The sequence below is a fragment of the Pundamilia nyererei genome, unplaced genomic scaffold, assembly GCF_000239375.1.
Source record: "Pundamilia nyererei isolate P.nyererei 1_Seehausen unplaced genomic scaffold, PunNye1.0 scaffold00005, whole genome shotgun sequence".
Classification (NCBI taxonomy): Eukaryota; Metazoa; Chordata; class Actinopteri; order Cichliformes; family Cichlidae; genus Pundamilia; species Pundamilia nyererei.
Window position 1 is genome coordinate 4,142,528 of NW_005187406.1, and position 23,459 is coordinate 4,165,986.

Below are 23,459 nucleotides of genomic sequence, written 5' to 3' on the forward strand. Positions count from 1 at the left end.
TAAATTAAAGTGAGAAAGTAAGAACGTGTGCAACTTGTAAAAGTCAGCAACTGCCATAGCTATTCCAAGCAACCAGTGAGGCTTCAGTGTTTGATTTCCTGTGCTTTGCAATTTGAGAACAAATTGTCATATTTAGATTTTTGTGCATTGTACCCTTTCACTCGTTATGCATTTTAGGTTGAGCACCAGCATGTAACACAGCTGCTGTATTACACTACATGGTAGAGAACATGTACAGAGCAGAGGGCCACATTGTTAAAAAAAAAAGAATAATTTGTCGACAGTCTGCGGCGCAGCTCCTATCAGTGAACCCTGCTTCCTGAAAAACAAGCTTTCCCCCGTTTCATCTCACCTCTTTGTCTTTGTGTCTCCTGTGTCTGATTCTGTGTTCACAGACGCAGATCAATCTGTTCGTTTGATCCCGTTGCTTTATTGTGTCCATTCATTTGTACAGGGACGAGTGTGGCGGCAGCAAATCCTTCTTATTCATGCACGCGCGCGCATAGATACACGATTACGGAAAGTTCAAGGGGGTAAACAAATGCGGGGGCACTTAGATGTTTGTGTTTTCTCTCAGATGAATGCCCTCACACACAGTTATGCAGAAGCACACACACACACACACTCAGTGCAGTGTGCAAAGAGGCATCTCCAAAGTTACATTAATAGCCATGTGCACGCACACATCCACAGGCCACACACATAAATCCACACAGTGCAGCTCCACTCCCACACTCCTAACAATGTACGCACATATTTCTGCACAGACTCACACTTATAGCCATGCATGCAGACACACACATCCAGCTGTATAATAGATGTGGTTGATAAGCCAGAACAAGAAGTACACTTTTTATGAGGTGAGACTTGGACTGCAGACATCTGGGCCTTGAGACTGAGGTTCAGGTCATTATTTTTCCCCCACTGTTTCTGCTCTGCTATTGTTTCAGCTTGTATATTAGACATTCCTCAGACATCATGCAAGATTACTGCAGGAGAATGAGACCATAAAAGAGTTTCTCACACACAGAAGGAGCACACAAGAGACAAAGAGGGTGAAAGATACACCAACCAAACAACATATGCATACACACACGCTAGTGTCACAGAAGCCTCACAGCCATTAACTTATCAAACGGGAGAAATTTTTTAATTGACTAATGGCCAGTGAGGTGCACGTGCTACCTAGAGAGAGATTAATGCGTCCAAATGCCCGACCGTGTAAGCGAGAAAGACACTCTTGCTTTTCTAATTGCTTCCTTCGATGGCTGTTTCCTGGGTAATGAGGCTGCGGGAGCATTAGGAGGTAAAGTGTGTTAGATGAGGAATAGCGTTATCTGGTTAGCACTAATGTAATGCCACCTAATCTGATGTGATCTAATCTAAACGGGATGCTGTGCTCCGCGGCGCTCCAGACTGTCAATGATGCAGCGCCATGCCCGGTGTGTGTGCGGCGCGCGCGTGTTAGTTTAATCAAGTGGTTTTCATGGGCTCGCTACAGAAGAGGGCATTTCAAGTATGAAACGGACATTGATACACTCACTACTGGGGTTAGAGGTGATTTAATAACAATGAGGAGGATACAGTATCTCCTCATCATTGTCTTGTCTGAGATGATTTAATGATTAGGAAGTCTATAGCAGCCACTTAACAATAATTCTGAAATGAAATAATGATGCGGAATTTAATTTGGCTTTTGTTGGCCATACTGATACTACGATGGCCCTGAAACGCATTGCAACTTGAGAAAATGCCAATAAATAGAAACACAAAACAAAACAAAATGCCACAAAAGCCCCCCCCCCCCGACACAACAAAGACAACATTGTTTTTGGTGCTTCGCAGCAATTTTTTCTTAAGTTGCAACCATTGGAAGTGTTCTTGCTAACTTGATTTAGGTTTGCAACCCATCAGGATTTAACTCAACATCTGTTGAAGTTGGAACAATATGGGCTGTCCTTGGCGTTTGTAAAGCATTATATACAATTTTCTTCTTCTCTTTGCTGTGACACTACAGCAGGGGTGTCTAACTCTAGTTTTCGAGACCTGCTGACCTGCAGCTTTTAAATGCATCCCTACTCCAAATCAAATGATTGGATTACCTCGTCAGCATGCCATCAAGATCGGCAAAGGGCTGATAACAAGCCATTCATTTGATTCAGGTGCATCGGAACAAGGATGCATCTAAAAGCTGCAGGACAGTAGCTCTTGAGGACTGGAGCTGGACACCCCTGCATTACAGGTTTCCCTTTTTTACTGCTGTTCTGAGATAGTACATTCCAGCCATTCTAAGCTTCAGCTCCCGAAGCAGTAGTAGGCTACAGATACATGGTACAACATTGGTCCCAGCCTTATTGAGCCTATGCAATGTTGAAAATGTAAAGTGACAAACTTTTGAATTATTTAGTTAGTTTTTGCTCACATTTCTTCTCAACTTGCTACTTTGGGCATCCAAACAGCAGTGCAGAAAGTAAGTAAGTAAAAGATTGCACTTACGATATGTGTGAAGAGCTGCAGCAATATAACTTTGCTGCTCCCTCTGTGCCACACATAAGGTAACAGTGTTATGGTAGGTTTTTAGTGCTATACATGAAATTGTAACTCCCTCTTTGACCTTGAGCCTGGCTAAAGCCTTGCCTTTGCAACTCTGTTGTCGTTACGAAACCCGCAATGCGCAAAAACCACAGCACTCCAGTCATTATTGTTTCATGTTGTGCCAACCGCAAACTGGCAAGTCACATTAGCATTCTTATTGATGGGGTGAATTCAAACAGAAAGAACTATTTAAAGTTTCGTCAGGAAGTTGCTAAAGTCTTTTGTGGCTTATTGTACCTTTGGTTGTGGTGCCTTCATGGATCTGTCGTGGCAACAGTGTGACCAGTCTCACTCCCAACTTTTCATTTTTGGATTCTTGGCCAGGTTCCCTTGTATTCAAGCTAGATGCACTTCTTACTCATGAGCTTCATGTTAGCAGTGTGCAGAGTTAATGTTGTGAAAAGAATATTTTGGACCAAGCTGTGATGTTTCTGAGCTGTTTTAGTGACTCAACCTGACCGAAGAGGGAAAACTAAGAACCTGCGTGCTTTAACTGGATGCCAACTTTTTCTGACAACACTGGCTTGGCCAATGTACAAATTAAAATTTAGGCTTGACAATGGGAGTAAAGCTAAGCTAACTGGCTACTTGCTGTAGCTTCATATTTACTGAACAGATATTATAGTGGTCATGCTTATTTTTCATTATCTCAAAAGATCATATTTCGTACTAATGCAATAAATCTGGGGTTCAACAAGGCTCACTTAATATAATGGTTGATTTAGTAATTGTTGTTTAGTCTCTAAATAACAATGTCACCTTGTTAGTATGGCATCTGACATATTCTGTTATAATAAACAATATAAGTCAAATGAACTTTTACCCCCAGTCTTAAGAAAACGTAAGAAATTTCAGTACCAGTAAAGTTCCTTGGAGTGATAATAGTTAAGAGATGGAATTGAACTTGTTGTGTTGATAAGGTTTTAGGAAAATTATTATAAAAAACTGTGATAATTTCGATAAAGAGCACGTAGAGTCATGTGAAAAAGAAAGCTTTCACAGGACTGCCTAGGGTCCTGTGAAAAAAGAAGTAATACCTCGTAGGAATTAAGAGCCTAAATCACAGCCATGTGCTGCTAATTAAATACACTTGATTAACTAATTATCAGCAAGTGTGACCATCTCTATAAAAGCAGAGGTTTTGGCAGTTTGCTTGTGTGGAGCGTTCAGGTGTGTGTTAACACAATGCCACAATCATCCCAAGAGTGAGCAGTCCAGCAAATTCACCACTAGGTTAATCCGTGTAACACTCTGAGATGCAGTTTCTGTTTTTGGTTTTTTTTGGGGGGGTGGGGGGACTTCACAAGTCTCAGTTAGCATGTTAAATGTTCAACTTAATGACAGTACAATTGGAAAAAGGCCGGCTTGTTTGTTTGTCTCTAAAAACAACACGGCGGCAAAGCTTACATTTGCAAAACTGCATCTGAGCAAACCACAAGACATCTGGAACAATGTGGTCACCTGATTACCTGATCCAGGCCTAACTATAAGCTTTATGAAAAAAGAAAGTATGACCTAATCTGAAAGTAGAAATGGTGTCTGTCTCCCAAATCTTCTGGTTCCATAGAAGAGGGGCCTAAGATGGGGCAACAATACTCAAGACCTTGTATGTAATATTAGGAAATACACCAATTGTGTTTGTACTGATACTACATACAATACCAACTGTCAAGTATGCTGGTGCTTGTTTTGCAGCCTCAAGAACTGGGCATCTTCCAGTCATTGAGTAGATTGTTCACTCCTGCGTATACCAAAGTGTCTTAAAGTCAAATGTAAGGCCATCTGTTCAGAAGCTGAAGCATGGCCCAAAATGAGTTATACAAATCTACAAGAAAAGAAAATAATCAAGTCATTCCAATGGCTCAGCTGGTGTGCAACCTTTAACCCGAATACAATGGTGAGCTGTAACCTTAGGAGAGCTGCGCATAAATGAATGTCTGCAAACCTCAGTGAACTAAAACAATGTTCTAAAGAATAGTGGCTGAAAATTTCTATACAGCAAAGTGAGTAGAGACAAGGATGAAACGATTACTTCAGTGTTTTGCTGCTAAATGTGGTTCCACAAGCAACTAAATCAAAAAGTGAGCTCAGTTTTTCACAGGATCTGTCATATCTTGCTTTTTGGCATGACCACAATATTTGCTTTCCACAGGTTTTGTCAAAGATTACTTAGTTTTTTTTCTTTGTTTTTTGTTTTCAAGAATCATCCATCTGTGTGTTCATTTTTTCCCCTCTTTTAATGAAATGTTAAATCTTTCCTGCATAAACATCTGCTCTTCAAGGCAAAATAAAGGCTGAGACCAGTGCTTAAAGCAACAATAAGATAGGGATGAATTGGCAGATCCAGCAGAAGAGCTTGAAAGAAGAACTTTCTAAATACAGGCAGCATGTTATTTGACATCTCACTGAACCAGGAAATAACCGAAGCCATCATTTGATCACTCCATTGATTCTCTCTTTTTGATTTCATAGCCTTCAGGGCTGGAAAAGCCCTCGTTTTATAAGCCAGGATTAAGGACTGTTGTTTTGCCTTCTCCGTCTTACCGTCGTACAAATTAGAAAAACACATTTCCTATGCCTGTCTTGGAGGGTGGCCAGTGTCTTCACATGCCAACTCTACATTCCTCTGCCAGGGCAGGATAAAAGCTGAATAAATATTGTCTCTGGTTTGAGCGAGAAATACAGCAAGAGGGTCTTTTCTTGGTTTGGCAGGGCCAGAAAAAAAAATGCGCATGTCTGCCCAGTACAATGGGGCAATATGTAAAGAGGTGTTCATCGCACATAAACACACTGTTTATTAATTCCATCACCGGCAGTACAGAGAGGGATTTTAAAATTTGGTTAATGACATGACCTTACTTTAATGGACCTGATTCTGTTTTATTCCTGGATTAAATATCAGGCTGTTTTTATAAAAAAAAAGAGAGAGCTGTCTTAAAATAGTCACGTGCCCATACAATTCTGCATCACGTCCAGCAAATGTGAAGAGATTTTTTTAATTATCACTGTAATCAGTTACTAAAATCAACAAAACATGACTATTGGGGATTTCCCAAAAACAGGTAGTCTGGAACTAAAAGCAGGATGTTTTCCTAAAATTAACCACATAACTCTGATGTTGAAATCCATTAAACACAACATCAATGTCACTGATTTTAAAAAGAAGCTTACCCTCAAAACTTTAATATATGACATATATGAGCTTCTATTTTCACTGCTCCTCCTATAATACCCCCAAGTATACATGGTCCAAAAAGGGAAATGTGAGGGCTGCATTAGGGTTGTGTATTTTGCTTCTTTTCCAACACTCATGAAGGAAGAACACAAGCCCAAACACGTGCACGATGCACAATCGCTGACATGTTTCGCTGTTTCTTAGCGCTGAAAAGATCACAGAGCACCGATATACTTTTCCTCTTCAAGTGAGTAGCTTTTAAGGTCAATAAAGTCAAACTGCTGCTTATGCGAAACATGAAGCAAGTGACCCAAAAGGGACTTCAGATCACTTTGTGCTCATGTAAAAGCTGCATAGCCAAATCAATATTCATGGCGGTGCTAAAAAGCTTTCACTATAACACCAGCACCAATTTTAAAAAAACACAGGAACCATGCATTTAAACCTTTTCCCTTGACACCTCTGTTTTGCCATGCCTCTTAAACTTCTACTCAAACTATTTTGGTATCAGCGCCTCATCGTTGAGGGAGCGCAGAGGCCGATGAGGGAGCTGAAGAAAAAGGATGCAGAGGAAAGAGTGACAGGCTGTCTCTGTGGCCGTATAGATGTAAAGTGAGAAAGAGGTTGACCTTCCCAAGTAAACAGACTATGGGCTGTGTCACATAGTTGGCATGCACACAACTATTCCATCAGCTCCACCATAAATGGTAACAGTCTTAAACAGCACAGGGAGCTAAAACAGACACCCTCTCTTTACTCGTCCAACCCGCCCTCCACACATCACCCCCTCTATCCCATCACCTCTGAGTCCTAACACTCCCCTTATCCATATCCAACACTCTATTTCATTATCTTTTTATATCTCCGTCTCTGTGTCGCATACACATTTACATACACTGCTCGAGGGCACGTTCTGCTGCCCCTCTGCACACAGAGCATGTGTGCGCTGGTTCAAGTGTTTGTGTACGTTTTTCTGAGTGTGCATTTAAGAGATAGGAAACAGACAGAGGGGTTCTGTTATGTGTCACGGACAGCAAGGCTGAGGCTGTAGCTCTGCACAGGGGGCTGCAGAGTAACAGTAGGTCTGTATTTTGAAGGACGCGCATATGAATCAATTGGACCTGTGGTTTACGTTTCAGGGGTTAAGTCACATCTGCACATACTGTACATATATGTGAATGTGTGTGTGTGTTCATTTGGACTCATTCAGTGTGTCAGATCCTTTTATATGTCTTGAGCTAAAGAGTAATTATTTGCAGAGCAGTATTTAAAGCTCATGGCTCATGGCCAAAAGTATTACATCTGCTCTTTAATCACCATAATGGGTAAATATTCTATAGAGAGATGAAAAACAAAGTGGGCCTTAATATAATTTGAAAAGAATTATGCTGTAAATGCAAGACATGTTTCAGGCAGTTGTTTCAATCTGCCAACTAGCTGAACTAATTAAGCAACAAAAAAAATCTTTAAAAAACAATGACATCAGCACTTTACAGAGTGTTACTTTAATGGCTAATTTCCCCCTCCATAGCAAGCATAGAGGAGCAAATGAATTTCTTTAAAAACTTTTTTGAAACTATTTAGATTTAAAGTTATGGACGTGGCTGCTTTGGCTCCCTTGACTGACAGGTGTGCTAGCATATTAGCCAATAATTGCTAACTCTGTTATATTAGCTTTAGCGTATAACTCTGTTATATTAGCTGTTAGCAGCTTTTTCTAGCACTTAAATGGATTTATCTGTCAAAAACACATGCTTGCTTTGAGGTACAGCCCATCCAAGAAGTTTACGTTTTGAGTAAAATTCAAGTATTTTATTAGTCAGGCACTTTTAGACAGGCTATATGTTTATGAACGCTGGTTGCTAACCAGTCTAGCTAGCTTTAGCTTATGGGTTACAGTTGTTACATCCGTCCATTATATTGAATCTATGACCATAAACCCTCTTGTCTTAGTCTAGATATATTCTTGTAAGATTTAGAAAAAGGAAAGACTTGGGCAAAATTAGCTACATGCTAACTTTTGGTGTTTATAAGAGCGCCAACAATCCAGCTGAATTTAGCTTGAAAAACCACATTAACTGTGCAACATGCTTACTCTAAGGATTTTTCTTCAATTGTACTATTGGGACATTGGCTTGAAAAAAAAAAATCCAAAACCAATAGAGCACAACAATGTCTTTGCAACTAGCAACAGAATATGTGGCTGAGACATTTCAAAGTTAGCGGCAGTGGCTCTGGTGAGCAGATATAAAAGGTGGGATGTGAGACAGCTACACAGTTTTCGTTTGAAAGCATTTCAAATTAACTGCAGCCCGGCCATTATGTAATGTGTTACATTGTGTTTAGTAAAGGAAGTAAATCTCATACTGAAAACAAAGTGTGACACTCAGTTAAAGAGCTTCTGTGCTCACAGTCTCTGTCTGCCTGACAGCAATATCCGCTTTTACTGACATCAGAGCCATGAGTAAGAAAAAAGTGTGTTTAGGGTCTGAACTTTTGCCTCACACAAGTTAGGTGTATATATTTTTGTAACATTGCCAAAGAAATCAACTGAAAAACACAGAAGATTAAGGATATGAAACAACAGAAGTTTTAATATGTTGCATTGGTTTCAATACCTTTCCACAAAATATGTCTTTTCAAAATTAAAGCATACCCATATTGATGCCCTGCTGTGGTATTTGTCCTGCGTATAGAATTATGGATAATAAACTGGTGAGAAAAATGGAAATTACAGTTAGTCTGGATCTTAAAGTGAAATCCGCAAATACAAACAAACACAGCTGCAAAGTGAAAGCATATTCTCTTCTATCTGCTCATACTTTGCATACTTTGTGATTGATGAGCACGTGCAGTGCATTTATTTCCAGCAGACACCCTGACGGGCTCTTTGAAACAGGTTGCGCTTCGAGTTGAATTCACTTTGCACGTGTGTTGTAGTCGTGTTTCGCATGTTTGCCTCTTCATCAATTATTCATCAGCGTGGTTGTTTCATCTTCATAAATTCTCAGCCAGAACTCTATAACCTCATTTGGAGACGAATTAGACACATAATACCAGCTATATATTATGTGTCTGTGTGTCTCATCTATTTACAGAACAGAAGGGGGTACCAGAAAACGGGTCAACGTGATCGATAAGCTGTCACACTCAACGCAGGTGAAGCACTTTCTTAAAGGTGTAGTCTTTCTTTCTTTCTTTCCCCTCAAACACAAACTTTGACTTGCAAACAGCAGATGATACTATGGCAGTTCTATGATTTGTTTGGATTACATGCTATATCCATAATTATGACATCTACATTGTCAAAAAGCATCAGCCAAAAAAACATCAGATCTCAAGGAGAAATATATATAGTGATATAGTCTGGGCATGGTGTAAGGAACAAAAGAATGCCACATGATTGGATTAAAAATGAAATCACTGAGCTCCTGGACGGTCTGAGGTGCAACCTGGAAGCATCGGATGGACCAAAGCATAATGTCCCAGGGTTGTTCTATTGAATGTATTTCAGGCAAACGTGGGGGAAAGTCAATGATTTCAATTGATCAGTTCCTTTGTCCTCTAGGAACTGTCTGCATAGTCTCACCACACAAGGTGGAGCATTGTCATAGACCAGGAGGAACCCAGGACTCACTGCACTAGTGTAGGGTCTGTTGCAGTGGGTCTTGCCATTAGGTTAATGGCACTCAGGGTTGCCTAGCCTGTAGAGGTCTGTGTGTCCCTCCATGGATATGCTTCCCCAGACCATCACTGAAACCACCAACAAACTGGTCATGCTAGACAATGTAACAGACAGCATAACAATTTCCATGTATTCTCAAGACCAGAACCTTCTCTAACATGTGAAAAACAGGTCACCAGTGATGCTCCTGCCATTTCTGGTGTTCTCTGGCAAATGCCCATCAGGCTACACGGTACCAGGCAGCGCGCAACCTATTCCTCTGAGCACAAAGGAGCAGGTACTGGTCCTGTTGGTGGGTTAAGGACCTTCTATGGCCCTGTCCAGCTTTCCTAGAGGAACTGCAGGATGCAGGTATTGCCTCGCTAGCAGCCGTGACGCTAACCTTAGCCTAGATTAACAAGGGATATTTCTCATTGTTCCTTTCGTTTCTTTGTGCAGTGTATGATGCATCCACTTTGTCTGAGCCACAACCCATATATTATTGAACACATTTGTTATTTAATCTAACCAAAAGTAAATACAGAAATTCCCACCGGGAAAGGCTATTTTAATCTCTGCTCTTGGGATTTCTGTTCATCAGCCAATTTCAGTAGATACTTTCATGTTTAGAACACGTCCGTGCGGAAGCGGTTGTAGCTAATTAAATATCCAGCTAATAAAACAGCTATTTCCTCATTGGAAAAGCTTATTCTTACCATATGGAGAGTGGAGCATTCATCCTAGATTTTTGCTCAATTTTTGCTTTCCCATTTGTTTCCCAGACTTTGAGAAGGTGAAACGCCGTCTCCAGGACACCAATATTTATCAAATCTCCAAATTTCTCTGTTTACTTTCGGTCAGACTTGGAAACAAACACTTGAAATGATTCATATAAAAATCTAGATCTTGGAAAGCTTTGAGGACATTGTGGTTTTCGCCCCTCCTGCTGAGTTTTTCTGCAAACAAGGTGAAGAATGCAAGTCAACCACAATTATCCATCCTTATCCACTTATCCAACTTGGGGTCACTGGGGGAATTGAAACCTACTGCAGCTGTCATAGGGTGGGAAGCAGAATACACCCTGGACAGGTCACCAATCAATCACATGGCTAATCCACAATGACTTACACATGATTGAGAAATACGTAATACACACACACACACACGGCAGAATTATCCTCATTTTGAAAAAAAAGTATAATAATAAATATACAGACAGCAAACCACAACAACAACAACATAAAATAACAAATGTGTTTGAATGTCAACAGGATGTAAAAAGAAATATTATTGAGAAGCAATGATGATGTGTTAGTGGCTGAGTCAGCGTTTCAGTAATTTTACTTATTTATTTTTGTTTGTGAAGAGAAAAATAACAAGGTGAAGCAGCCACTGTGGTTGAAAAAGAAGCCAATATATAAATGTCAAAAAGTGCAGTTCCTCTAATGGCATCACTTGACTGTTTCTTAAACATGAACTGCATTAAAGATGGAGGCAGCCACTATGACTTCACCTGCTGATGGTGAAAGGCCTTTTTGGAGTCACCATCTCGAAAGCTTCTTTTGAAGTGAAACACAACAAGCAATTTAATGGGTGGATCTGAGTGTGAGACTGAGGACTGCTTACTGATTGGTTAAACAATGGTCAACGTTTTCCTATAAGCGTTCCTAAATCTTTTTTTAAACCAGTGGTCAGCCATGCTGGCCACTAAAACAACAACAAGATTAGGGCACTTGCATCGACTTCATCTGTCTGAGGAGTACAGCCCCATAAACCTCCATGAGAAAGATCCTTCCTGGTACACGGTTTATCATCTGTAGTTCTGTTTTCTCTAAAGTTTCCCATGCATGAGCTAATCCAACTGGTATAGCTAATAATGCCCAAGCTCTATTTGATCATCCAAAGATGCTGACATCCCAATTATGAATATACAGCTCATGACAGCTCAGTGAGACAACTGCATCCCATTTCAATAGTTCAGCTTCCCAACTGCCACTAAAGCTCATGAGCTTCAAGGATAATGCAAGACAATCCATAACTCTGTTAGACACAAAGCATGTTATCTTGTAAGATAAATGCCCTACAATAATACAGAGAAAAAAACTCAACAATCAGATCACCCCCTTAAGAGCAAGCACTTGGTAACAGTGTGAAGGAAAAACTCCCTTTTAACAGAAAAAACCTTCGGCAGAACCAGGCTCAGGGAGGAGCAGCCAACTGCCGTGACCGGTTAGGAGTGAGGAGAGGAAGACTGGACAAAATACATGCTGTGAAAGAGAGCCAGAGATTAATAATAACTAATGATTAAATGCAGAGTCGTGTGTAAGCACATCGAGTGTGAAAAGAGGCGGGTGAAGAACAAACACTCATTGCATCATTGGACATCTAACCTACAGAGGGAAGATTTAAGGTCACCTCATCCAGCCCTACCTATAAGCTTTATCAAAAACAAAATTTGAAGGCTAACCTTAAAAGTAGAGAAATAGTTTCTGGGACAACCCGGTAATAATGAAATCCAAAAGTCCAGCCTAAAGGTAATAAATGCATAAACTAATGTTTCAGCATCACTCCGAGACAGGATGTTTCTAAATGAAATGAAACATTTCAGTGTGGATATGTTTTAAATTAACTTAAAACACTTAATTTTTTTACTTTCTAATAAATTGCACATCATGCTGACTCCAGAGTTGTTACAGGATATAATCTGAAGGTGTTTATTGCAGTTTAGACAAACCAGCAACATTTGATGAGGATATTTATGATTTCGTTTAACTGCCTCCACATGACGAGAAATTAAATAATCAGAAATATTGTCTTTTAACTTTTGCACTACAGATTGATTTGTTCAACCTCATGAAAATGCTTCATCTTCCTCCAAAATGTAATAGACAAAATATGAACTTACGCAGTACTAAGTGCAGTAGGTGAAAATTCAGGAGACTTTCTGCCCGTCAAACTAGTTTTAACAGGAAAAATGGCAGCATGAGGTACACACTCAAAACTCCAGGAAGAAACTTGGCTGGAGGATGTATGGAAATTGAAAGGCAGCCTCTCCTCCATATGGACAGAGTTACAGAGGAAAAGGAGGCTTAGTGATCTTTGTGGCTATTGGATGTCGATGGGCTTACAATCAATGAAGCGTCTCACTAAAGTCTTCAGCTGCCTGTCTGGAGACTGGAGGGATCCATGTTACCCAAACTAGAAAAGAGCACTTGAGAAAGAAGTGAAAAGGTTGAAGAGGACAAAAAAAGGCAGGGGAGAAGCTGACGCAGAACAGTGTGTGTGAAGAAAGAAAATAAAAGAGGTGGAGGTGAACAAAAGCGAGCAAAAAGTGAAAAAGCAAAAAGAGGTTGATGGAGGCTAATAGGTCTACAGAGGAGGAAGAAAAGAGGAAGCAGTACAACCAGAATTAGAAAAAAAAAGCTATGAGCAAGAGCACGAGAGGAAAAGTCAGGAGGAAAAAAAACGATGAAGGGAAAGCAGAAACTAGAAAGCTATAAAACTTCCTGCATGTGTGTGTGTGTGTCTCTGACATCTGGATATGTTTATAGGCACTGGGTCAGTGACCGAAAGTAACCCCCTAAAACCTGGCTAGGCTTCAATCTCCTACTACACACCCACACACACAATACTTGTGTCCCTAGTGTTATATAACTTTACACCAAAACCGCACGTGCCAAAAACATAACCCAACACAATAGCCTCAAACACAATACATACCCCAAACCTGAAAGCTGCACTTGGCAAACTTCTTTATGTCCTCTATAAAAAAAATACTCATGAGAACATCAGAGGAGGAAATAAGACACCACAAGACAACTTTTTTTCCCATTTTAGTAGAAATTGAATTGTAAATCATGAACGCTAATGCAACTAATATCCAGGACTAGCATTTTGCTTTGCCAAATACCTTTTGAAATGTATTCAGTGCCGGTATGGAGTTGGCAACAAAAATAACTGAAGAAGAATGGAAACAGATGTTTAATGAGATTCATGAAGCTACCAATCTTTAATTTTGAGGGAATTTGCTTGGAAAATAAACATGACACAGTTGTTGACCCTGGAAATTACTTCTAATTATAGCAGGAGTTTAAATTCTCAACACTAGAGAAACTGTAGTGAAAGCAATGCAAATTACTGGCATAATATTTAGTCATGCAAATGATCAGAAACCAGTTTGTACAGAAGGTGTTTTTTTCTCTCATATATAAAGAGTACAGTTTGTGTGTGTGTATGTCTATGAAAATAATAAAGCTGTACTCAGTGTATGCAACACTTTGTGTTTTTGTATTTTAATTAAATTTCTTTTTTAATGAACTTTAATATTAGGCGGATAAAAATTTTTTATTAGTAAAGCTTTGGTAAGGCAAAAAAAAAATCAAAACATAGATGATAGAAGTCTTGAGCAACCTCTCATGTCTTTTATATTTTGCTTTAATTGGAGATTATGTATTATGTATTGGAATTTCAGGAGCGGGACCACGCCTCCAAACGCGCTCCTTCCGGTTGTCATCTATATAGGTTCCCCCCAGTTCTGCAAACTGTTCATTCTCGTTTACCTTACCCACCGTCCCTCCCTCCTTGTTCTCAATTCTTTAACTTCTTCACTCCTATTTAGTACATGGGGATCTGCCAGGCCCAGGAGCCGTCGCCAGTCCCCTTCGAAGCCTTCTCCAAACCGCAGCTCAATTCATGTCCAAGCATTCACCTTTACCTACTAAAACGCTGTCAAACCTAAAATGAGGACGTGGGCCCAGCTAGTGAAATGCTATTTTGTTTGTTAAGCCACTTAACAATAACTCATTTAAGTAGAAAAAGGGCAGCTAACTCAAGGGATTTAACCACGCAGGTAGAGTAGTGCAGAAATGGTTGTCGCACTGTAAGGTTCTTTTCTCTCCACGGAGCAACACTGAAGCTCTGTGAGAGTGACCATTGGGTTCTCGGTCACCTCCCTGACTAAGGCCCTTCTACTTCAATTGCTTAGATTGGCTGGGTGGTCAGCTCCTGGAAGACTCCTGATGGTTCCAAACTTCTTCCATTTAACTGATGATGGAGGCCACTGCGCTCATTTGGACTGCCAATGGTGCAGAAATTTTTCTGTACCCTTTCCCAGATCCGTGCCTCGTTACAATCCTGTCTCAGAGGTCTAACGGACAATTCCTTGGACTTCATGGCTTGGTCAACAATGGGATCTTATATAGACAGGTGTGTGCTTTACCAAATCATAACCAATCAACTGACTTTACCATAGGTGGACGCCAATCAAGTTGTAGAAACATCTGACAGATGATCAGTGGAAACAGGATGCACCTGAGCTCACTTTTGAGTGTCACAGCAAAGCCTGTGAATACTTTAAGTACATGTTATATATTTTTAATATAATTTTTTGCTTTGTCATTATGGGAAATTTGAGGTGAAAAATGAGCTGAATCCATTTTGGAATAAGGCTGCAGCATGACAAAATGTGGAACAAGTGAGGCTCTGTGAATACTTTCAGGATGCACTGGGCCAGTACAAAGAACCAGTATGAGCATTTTCCTGATACCTCTTTTAAACTCTGTAACCTCAACAGAAATCAATAGACTCCACTCAGAGAAATCATCTGCAAAAGATCAAATGTTATACTGACACAGAAAAAGAGGATCAGTTACATCATTACTAATAGACACAACAGTATCAATGCCAATAAAAGTCTGCAGTACAACTGCATTAATATAAATACACACAGTTGGTTGGAGCTGTGACAAAGCACTTTATGTGCTGCATATTTGACAATGAAAAGATTGACTGTAACTTAATTAACAGACAGCTTAAGAATAAGCTTAAAGAATGACTAAGCTCAGTGTGACCACTCATTGCGTTCAGCAGATATCCTTTGTTTTTCCTCACAGAAACTTAAAACAGACTGGATTCGCACCTGGGCAACATCTGATCATACTGAATGTCAGACCATATCCAGATGTGGTCTTCCGAGCACGTTGGATGTATTTACACCTTACATTAGCATCCATTATTCGTAATCCAGACTAGCTATCACTAGCGCATGTTGCATGTGAATATCAGGTGTGAATTGGGTCAAAGAGACAGCAGCGCAGGGATAAAAACAACCAAACAGCAGATTGAGAGGGAAAGAGTGAGAACATCTGACGTCAGATGTTGCTGGGCCTTCCCTACCCGTTAAATCACCCCTTTACTTTCCTCCCTCTCTCACTCTGTCTCTTTCCGTTTTCTCTCTCACATGGCTGTAATTATGCTCATGTAAACAAATGAGACCAGAGAGAGACATCAGGAATTCCAGTTGGGCCTGTGGGAGCGGTGTTGCTTGCAAAATCGCACAGAATGACACACGCACACACAGAGGATGTACAAGTCAAACTAATACTTTCCTACAATCGTTCTCTATCTGCATGACTATATGCATCAGGATACTTCACATTTCCACAGAGAAATTTTTCAAGGCATTTGAATATCACAGCACAGCAACTGCACATCCTTTTGTTGAAGAGAAAAACACATTAACTAACCTGCTCATGGTACTCGATTCCCATGCTCAGAGTATTGATCAGAATCGCAATCATAATCCCTCGGCCAAAGTACTTGCTGTCCACGATCTTCCGGAAAGTGTCGCACACCAACCTCCAGAAGTGAACAACCTTGGCGGCCGTTTTCCCCAGCCTCCGGTGCTTCTTTTTGGGCTGCCGGCTGTCTCTTCTGTCCCTGTGGTGGAGGTCCTGAGTGAACTCGTATACCCCATCACTGTCTGAGTCTCCAGGTGTCTCATTGCCCTCGGTCCCGCCCTCCGATTCGTTGGCCAGGGCCTTGGCGCAGTAGGGGCAGCTCTCAGGGTCTAGTGTCAAAGCGGCCGTGTCCATGGCGCTGCTGGTGGTGCTGAGGTCACGGGCTGACAGCTGGCAGGAGAGCTGGGCTGCAATGGAGTAAAAAAGGTCAGATGGAGAAGCTGAGGCAGAGAGAAGGGTACTGCGGTGGAATCAGCATGATTTTGATAAATTACTTAAATGAAGTGATTTGGACAAATTGTCAGATCCAATGAAAGAGATCGGTTGTGAATGGGAGCATTTTTAGACAGTTGCGTGTGTATCAGGAAAAGTGTGTTTGACGGTGATGGGCAGTGTGTCTGTTGTATGACTAATGCCTCGTCTCTACAGATTCTCTGGCCGCTAGCCAGCCTTTTTCCACCACCTGTACAACCCGAAGAGACCTTAACTGACTTTTGTTTGGCCTAAGACATTTTTTAAAAGTTGACCAAGAGGCAAAAAAAGTTGGCTGGACATGAGGCATTAACATTTATTGACTCTAATTAGCACTCTATCTGCTTGTCATGAAAAGAGCAAAAATCTCTTTCTGGACAGTGTTGTAGCTCGAGGCTTAGTCAGAACAAATCAATACTGCACAGCGCCAAATACATGATTGCAGTTAAAGGAACACAACCACTGGTGTGTTACATCATTTCCTTCAACACCAATATGGAAATTAGCATGGGCTGAGTAAATGAGATAGCAGTGTTTCCCACACAAAGAGTCTTCTCGGGCAGGCTTTCCAGGTATATGAATGGCACCCCAACTACAGTATGTGATGATTAATTTTAGCATATTTTGAATTCTTTCTATCTGTCTGAGAAAACAATGTCATCTGTGATCGATTTACTGCTGGACCATTCCCTGACTCTTATTTTGTTCACTTGCTTGCTAGTCCTGGCCTTTCATGTTTTCTCTGCCAGCTGGCTCCCCGGCCAGGTTACTGTTGTCCTCCAAATCGTTCAGCTGCTACCCCAAAAGGGATCTTATCCATAGCCAGACATACTCCAACTTCACTATCATGGCCTACAGCTGGCAATTGTAGACTTTGTTCTGGTCTGGAGGACCACTCTAAATACAACCTGCACGTCGACAACTGGTTTGTGTGCAGCCATGCCGAACTCAGAGGGTGCAGAGCAGAAAGGCTACCATTTACCAGCTGCAAAACATGATGGTTTAGTTCAACCGTGTGAGACCTTGGGATCATATCAACTCTCTGTGGATATCAGCTGAGTGGCATCACGGACCGCCACAATAGCAACCTGTCCAGTGAGCCAGGTTGTAGGGAAAACACATGAAGCACCTGGGTTAGGCAGTTAGCAGTAACTAAACTGTCAAAATAAGAGTGAGAAGATTATCCACGAGTAAATTAATTGGAAAATTAAATCATATCAAATCTAATCACTTGTACTTGGTCAGCCAGTCATATATCAGGGTAGCTCACTCAAGTAAATCTAAACCTGTGGATATTCTATTTTTTTCTCCTATTCAGCTCAGCTAACACACAAAAATGTATCTGCATCTGCTGCCTCATTGTGTGTCTACCTGTTGGACTGAGCGGGTCTACCAGACTCGATGGCCTTCTGTCCTGGGGCATTGGTGGAATATTAAGGTTGATGTTCGTCAGGGTGCTAGCTGCAATGCTCCCTCTTCTAGACTCGGCCAGAGCCCGAGCTTGAAGGGTGGGGTAGTTCTTAGGCCCTGGAGCAGCAAAGGGCACAGAGTTCCTCTTAATGGCCCTGGACTTGGGAACCGGAGCCAAGGAGAAGAAGCCTGGAGCAAATCCAGAGTTGGTGTTGAAAATGCTGCAAACTGAGGATGAATCAGCAGCAGGACTGGACAAAATCGCAAGGTTCATATCAGAAGTTGCTGCTGTCACTGAAGAGGGTAGCGCCACGGCAAGATGCCCACTTCCAGTGTTTGCTATGAGAGTTCCCCCATTGTTGTTATGAGCCCCACCTTCTGCCTCCCTACTGTCCAAACATCTGGTGCTCCCTCCTCCCCTCACACTACCATTCCCTAGATGGTAGTGGTGGTGGTGCTGGTGATGATGATGCATTATGTGGTGAACTGACACAGACCCCTGCCTGGAGGTCTTTCTCCTTCTCCTCTGGCTGTGGCTGCGTTGGATATCTGTGGCTGGGGGCGAGGCAGCAATGTGGAGCCCAGCACGACGGGCCAAGAGCCTGCAGATATGGGCCACTTGCTTGGCCCCCTTGCGGATGATGTGAACCAAGTACTTGAGGAGCTCGTCATAGCAGGAGCCTGGCTCGGATAGGGATGCCAGAGTGCTGGCGTTGGACATGAAGCGCACTCGTTGTTCCTTCATCAGCTGGCTCTCCCTCTGCTTGGTCTCTGAGAACTGAGTGGCAATGACCACCAGGCACAGGTTGATCATGAAGAACGAGCCAATCTAAGGGGAAAGAAAGAGAGATGATATTGTTACTGAGGTCTGAAGAATGAAGACTACAGAGAGAACGTTGTTTGAAAGATGTGTTGACCCAGGTAGTTGTTAGCATTAGCAATTAGCTCTGCTAATCTGAATAATTCAGCTGGACCTCTACTTAATGTTATGCTGTTGGGGCTTTTTCAGTTATGTTACATACTATGTTACTTAGCATCTGTCTACACTTGTACAGTTTGTGGATAGAGATTACCAAGCTTGGTAACCATTAGCTAATATCTTAGCACCCCACCCTCTTGTCCAAATATGCTAGCAGCTGCAAAAATTTTAATATTGAGGCTTAAACCATTGGGTCATATCACAGTACTTATGTCCATTTTGTGTACAGCCTACATTCACACATGATCGGTGGATGCTCACATCCCCAGTTGACCCTCTTCTTCAGTCGTGTGCAGATATACTTACAATGATGAGCAGGATGAAGTAGATGAAGTTGTAGAAGGAGTGAGCATCCATCACAAAGTACATGATGTCCACCCAGCCTTCCAGGGTAATCACCTAAAAATGAACACCAGGAGTTAAGTACATACAAACATTAAAAAAAATTGAAAGAAGAAACCAAATAAAGAATGGAATTTAAAAATAGAAATTGAAAGAGGACATATTTCCCAGTGCTATAAAAACCAGGACTCAGCATAAGAGTAATCCTCCAACATTTATGTTGTTTGTTTTACCCCACGCAGGCTGAACATCTTCAGTCTGGCTCTCTAAAAAGACAACTATGACTGAATGCTCCAACAAAATGTTATTCAGATGATGTGAAGATAGCAAAGAAATGGTGCGGAAAAAATAAGCTGCAGTCTGATTGTGCGATGTTGGTGACCTGCTAATCCTCTAAGCCCTCTTTCTCTGATAGACTAGCCCAGGGGTAATTAGGCTCCATTTCTCCCTCTTCATCTCCATTTTGGATTACAGGATTGTGCATGGGCCAAATTGTACTGTATGTTGCCACTGCAGAAAAACTATTTTGGCATCTTCAAATCCGACCATTTGTCCTACCTGAAAGATGGCGATCCAAGCATAGCAGATGTTATCAAAGTTGATGGCTCCCTTGAAGGGGTTGATCAGACCAGCAGAGCAGTTGGTATAATACTGGTTCCAGTTGACGCAGGTGGTGTTGTCAGTGCTGTTATACGAGTCAATATCCAGGGTGCACTCCAGGCCCCCCTCCTCATACAGCTTGGGAATCGAGCTACAGTCCCTCATGCCGTTGTCTCGGGGTTGAGAGCAGATGAAGGGGTTCTCGTCGTCGTTTTCAGTGTGGTAGTACTTTCCCAGCTCCAAAGACAGAGGGCTTGCATGAGGAAGAAGGGGAAATATTAGTATGGACTTCAGATTGCATTAACTCACAGAAAAATCAGGACTAAATTAAAATGGCAGTGAGTTGGCCAAAAGACCCCGCAACATCAGACGGACCCCAACAAACCCCAGCAATTAAATAATCCAGAATCAGGGTCAGGGAGCTGCAGCTATCTGGTGCAACCAGTTGGGAATGAAGGGAAAGACAAGAGAGCATATTTTAATAATCACTAATGTTGGTTAAACTTCTATATGCAATAGTGATTTATAAGTATATGGAGAGCAAAAGGAGCTGAGTGAAAAAGAAACAGTGATGAGAAGCATTCAGGCTTTGCAGCATAACTAGGATATGTACATCTGATCCAGCCCTAACTATAAACTATAAATAAGCAAACCACAAGAAACCCTACAATTTGAGAGTGATGTGTCAAATTTGGATGTTATGGTACTATTAGATTTTTAAAATACAACGGGGCTTGATTATTCAAATCCTTGTATATGAGGAGAAGGATTTCAAAGTCTGTTCTGGATTTAACAGGGAGTCAGTGATGCCCATGTTCCTAATATGGGCAGAATATACCCTTTACTCTCACTGTTAATACTCTTACTGCAGCATTCTGAATCAGCAAAATGGTTCTTAGAGAGAATTTAGAATGACCCGATAATAATGAATTACAATAGTCCATCCTAAAAGTGATAAATCCATCAACTAGTCTTTCAGCATCACTCTGAAACTAGATTTCTTTTTAGATTAAAATATATGTGCAAATGAATAAAGGAAGTCCTACATAGTTGTTTAACATGCACACTGAAGGACATATCCTGCTCAAACATAACAGATTTCCTCAAGTTTACTGAAGGCTAAAGTAATGCCATCGAGAGTAAGTACCTGGTCAGATGCCATGTTTCTAAGAGGGCCGAGTACAATAACCCCAGTTTTGTCCAAATTTAGAAGTGTTGGCACACAGCATTGAGGATAATAACACTGGAGGAATTGCTTCCATAAACTCAGTTACAGCACTTTCAGAAAGCCTATTATCTACTGTATTGAAATGTATTTCCCAGTGCAGTGTAATTAAATTACAATTATGTGTTTAAATTACACTCTGAGTTGGGTTATATTCACTCTGAAAAAACCCAATAAAGTGTAATAATTTAATGAATCTGTGTCAAGGCTGTCAGCATCAGCGTCTACATGAATGTTAAAGTTACCCAATATTATTCATTTATCTGAACTTAACACTAAATCTAATAAAAGATAAGACAGGTCGATCATATATAAAATAGACAGACATATAGGGTTGTAGAAACAATACTACAAAAGTACTGCAATTAGAAAGAATCACATATTTTAGTCAAAAATGCAACTATTTTTATTAATAAGAGTAAAACCATGTTTTTTTTCTTCTTTCAAAAGTTAGAAAATCTCATACTAAATGACTGGACCTCAAAAAGTGAGGCAAATAAGATATATATAAATTATAAATGATTCCGAAAGAATTATCATCTTAAAAGTAATGCATAAATTTGAGCAGCTGCATGTTGCAAAACAGCCTGACGAAATATCTCAGGTTAAATATGTGACCTCGAATGTTTCCAAGAAAAAAAAAAGTCCAGAGATGTCTTTCCTCAGGGAATAGTCTTTTTCACATGTATTCAACTGCAGCCTGCATTTATTGTCATAATTGGCGGGACATTTCTAATTTTCCTAATGGTGTTCCTTTTGGACTTTATTATAAACCCAGCACAATTTTAAGTGGATCAACTTCAAAATGCCAAAGTCTGCAGGTTTTAAATCCATGCAAACACTACAGCAGCTGATTCCACTGATTAACACTCATGCAAACAGATTGGAGTAAATAATCAGTGAAGCTAGCTTTAATTGTGTTTGAAATATCCAGGGCCAAATACCCAGGGAGAACCCAGTGTGCACTGGATGAGTTGGATATACAAGAGAATTTGCCTGCTATAACACATCTTGGCATATCTGTCTGGAATAACTGGTGTGTGTCTGGTGACGCTGTAGTATCTGGCTCATCTGTCAACACACATTCAGTTTTATTAATTGCACTGTAGCATCACATGTTTTGTGTGACCACATATCCACTTATCCACACTCTCCTATTTATATATTCTTAAAATCTGTTTCCCACTTTGGGATGATCTACAGGAGCACTTATTGCTCTGATGAGCTCAGTATGTTGTTCGGTCGATTTATCACACCCTGACATGACGCACGGGTCCACTTCAATAGTCTCGATCATACTAATAAAGAGTTACTGTCAACCAAGCTAACAGCCTGTGCCGAAGCACTAAAATATGTATCACTGATATGCGTTCAAGAGAAATGGATGCAAGCATTAAAACAGTTATGTTTATGACTTTGGACATTAAAAAAATGACTCGGCTTAGGTGCCATTTTTCTATTGCAATGATAATGATTTTCAAGGTACGAGAGGAATGTCTAAAAATTGACAATGATGATGAGAAAACGAGAAAGAGACAGAGGGAAAAAATGCCTGCATAGCAAAGCCATTATGCATGAACTTCAATTATAGCTGTGAGGAGTTATACATCGAGAGGGAACGATGAGGGCAGGAAGATACAGGGAATATGAATAAGTCATTGGTTTCCATGTTCTATATGCCTGGTTCACATGACGTCTTTCTCATTATTCCCAGGCTTGTCTATCCCATTCATCAATGTGATGAGACTCTGTGATCACAGACCTTTTGACCTAGTTTAGGGTGCTCAGTCAAAGTTCAGTCCCCAGATTGACTTCGATCTCCTGCAGAATTATGCTGCAGCAATAGCATCACTTTTCAAGAAAAATAAATACATAAAGAAATCCTTCCAGCTTGTGGACCTTTAAATTATTGAGAGAAAGTGGTTAACATGAACCATTTCTTCCATTCTCTACAAATCTAGACAGATAAGAGGTTGGGAATACTGACGACTGATAGCTCTTTCTTGTTGAGTATAAATATCCATTATTAACCTGTAAATAACTGATTATTAATCTGTATCGTTTACGATTTGTTTCGATCAATTTAAAATATTCATATTAAATATTTTAGTGTCTATTGATGTTAATTTTGCAGATTGAAAAATGAGATCTATCTATTAAAGATTTAATAGAAAGCTTGGCTATTTGTCTGGGTCAAAACTATTCATTTTTTAACAATTAATTGTACTACTACTGTGACATAATAAGAGTTGGTGGTTTAAATTCTTAATTGTGCTAATGCAAGTGTGGCTGCATAAAGTCTACTAGCAGTCAATTAGTTACACTTCTTGTTCTCACTATAGTCTCATCTTTGCATGTAGTTGAACAATTTTCAGCCTGTAGAAGGAGGATATACAGTGGGGCAAAAAAGTATTTAGTCAGCCACCGATTGTGCAAGTTCCCCCACTTAAAATGATGACAGAGGTCAGTAATTTGCACCA

At 40.6% G+C, this 23,459-nt stretch overlaps 1 protein-coding gene across 8 annotated transcripts in view; it reads right to left on the reverse strand.

The window, feature by feature from the left end:
* cacna1g (calcium channel, voltage-dependent, T type, alpha 1G subunit) overlaps positions 1-23,459 on the reverse strand; it is a 317,809-nt gene that overhangs the window by 111,598 nt on the left and 182,752 nt on the right. For all 8 annotated transcript variants that reach the window (XM_013913571.1, XM_005721842.2, XM_005721841.2 and 5 more), the window contains exons 7-10: positions 19,713-20,007; positions 19,119-19,211; positions 17,795-18,662; positions 15,959-16,359 (exon numbers count right to left, since the gene is read on the reverse strand). In XM_013913571.1, coding sequence (XP_013769025.1) covers positions 15,959-16,359; positions 17,795-18,662; positions 19,119-19,211; positions 19,713-20,007 — 1,657 coding nt within the window. The remainder of the gene's footprint in view (positions 1-15,958; positions 16,360-17,794; positions 18,663-19,118; positions 19,212-19,712; positions 20,008-23,459) is intronic.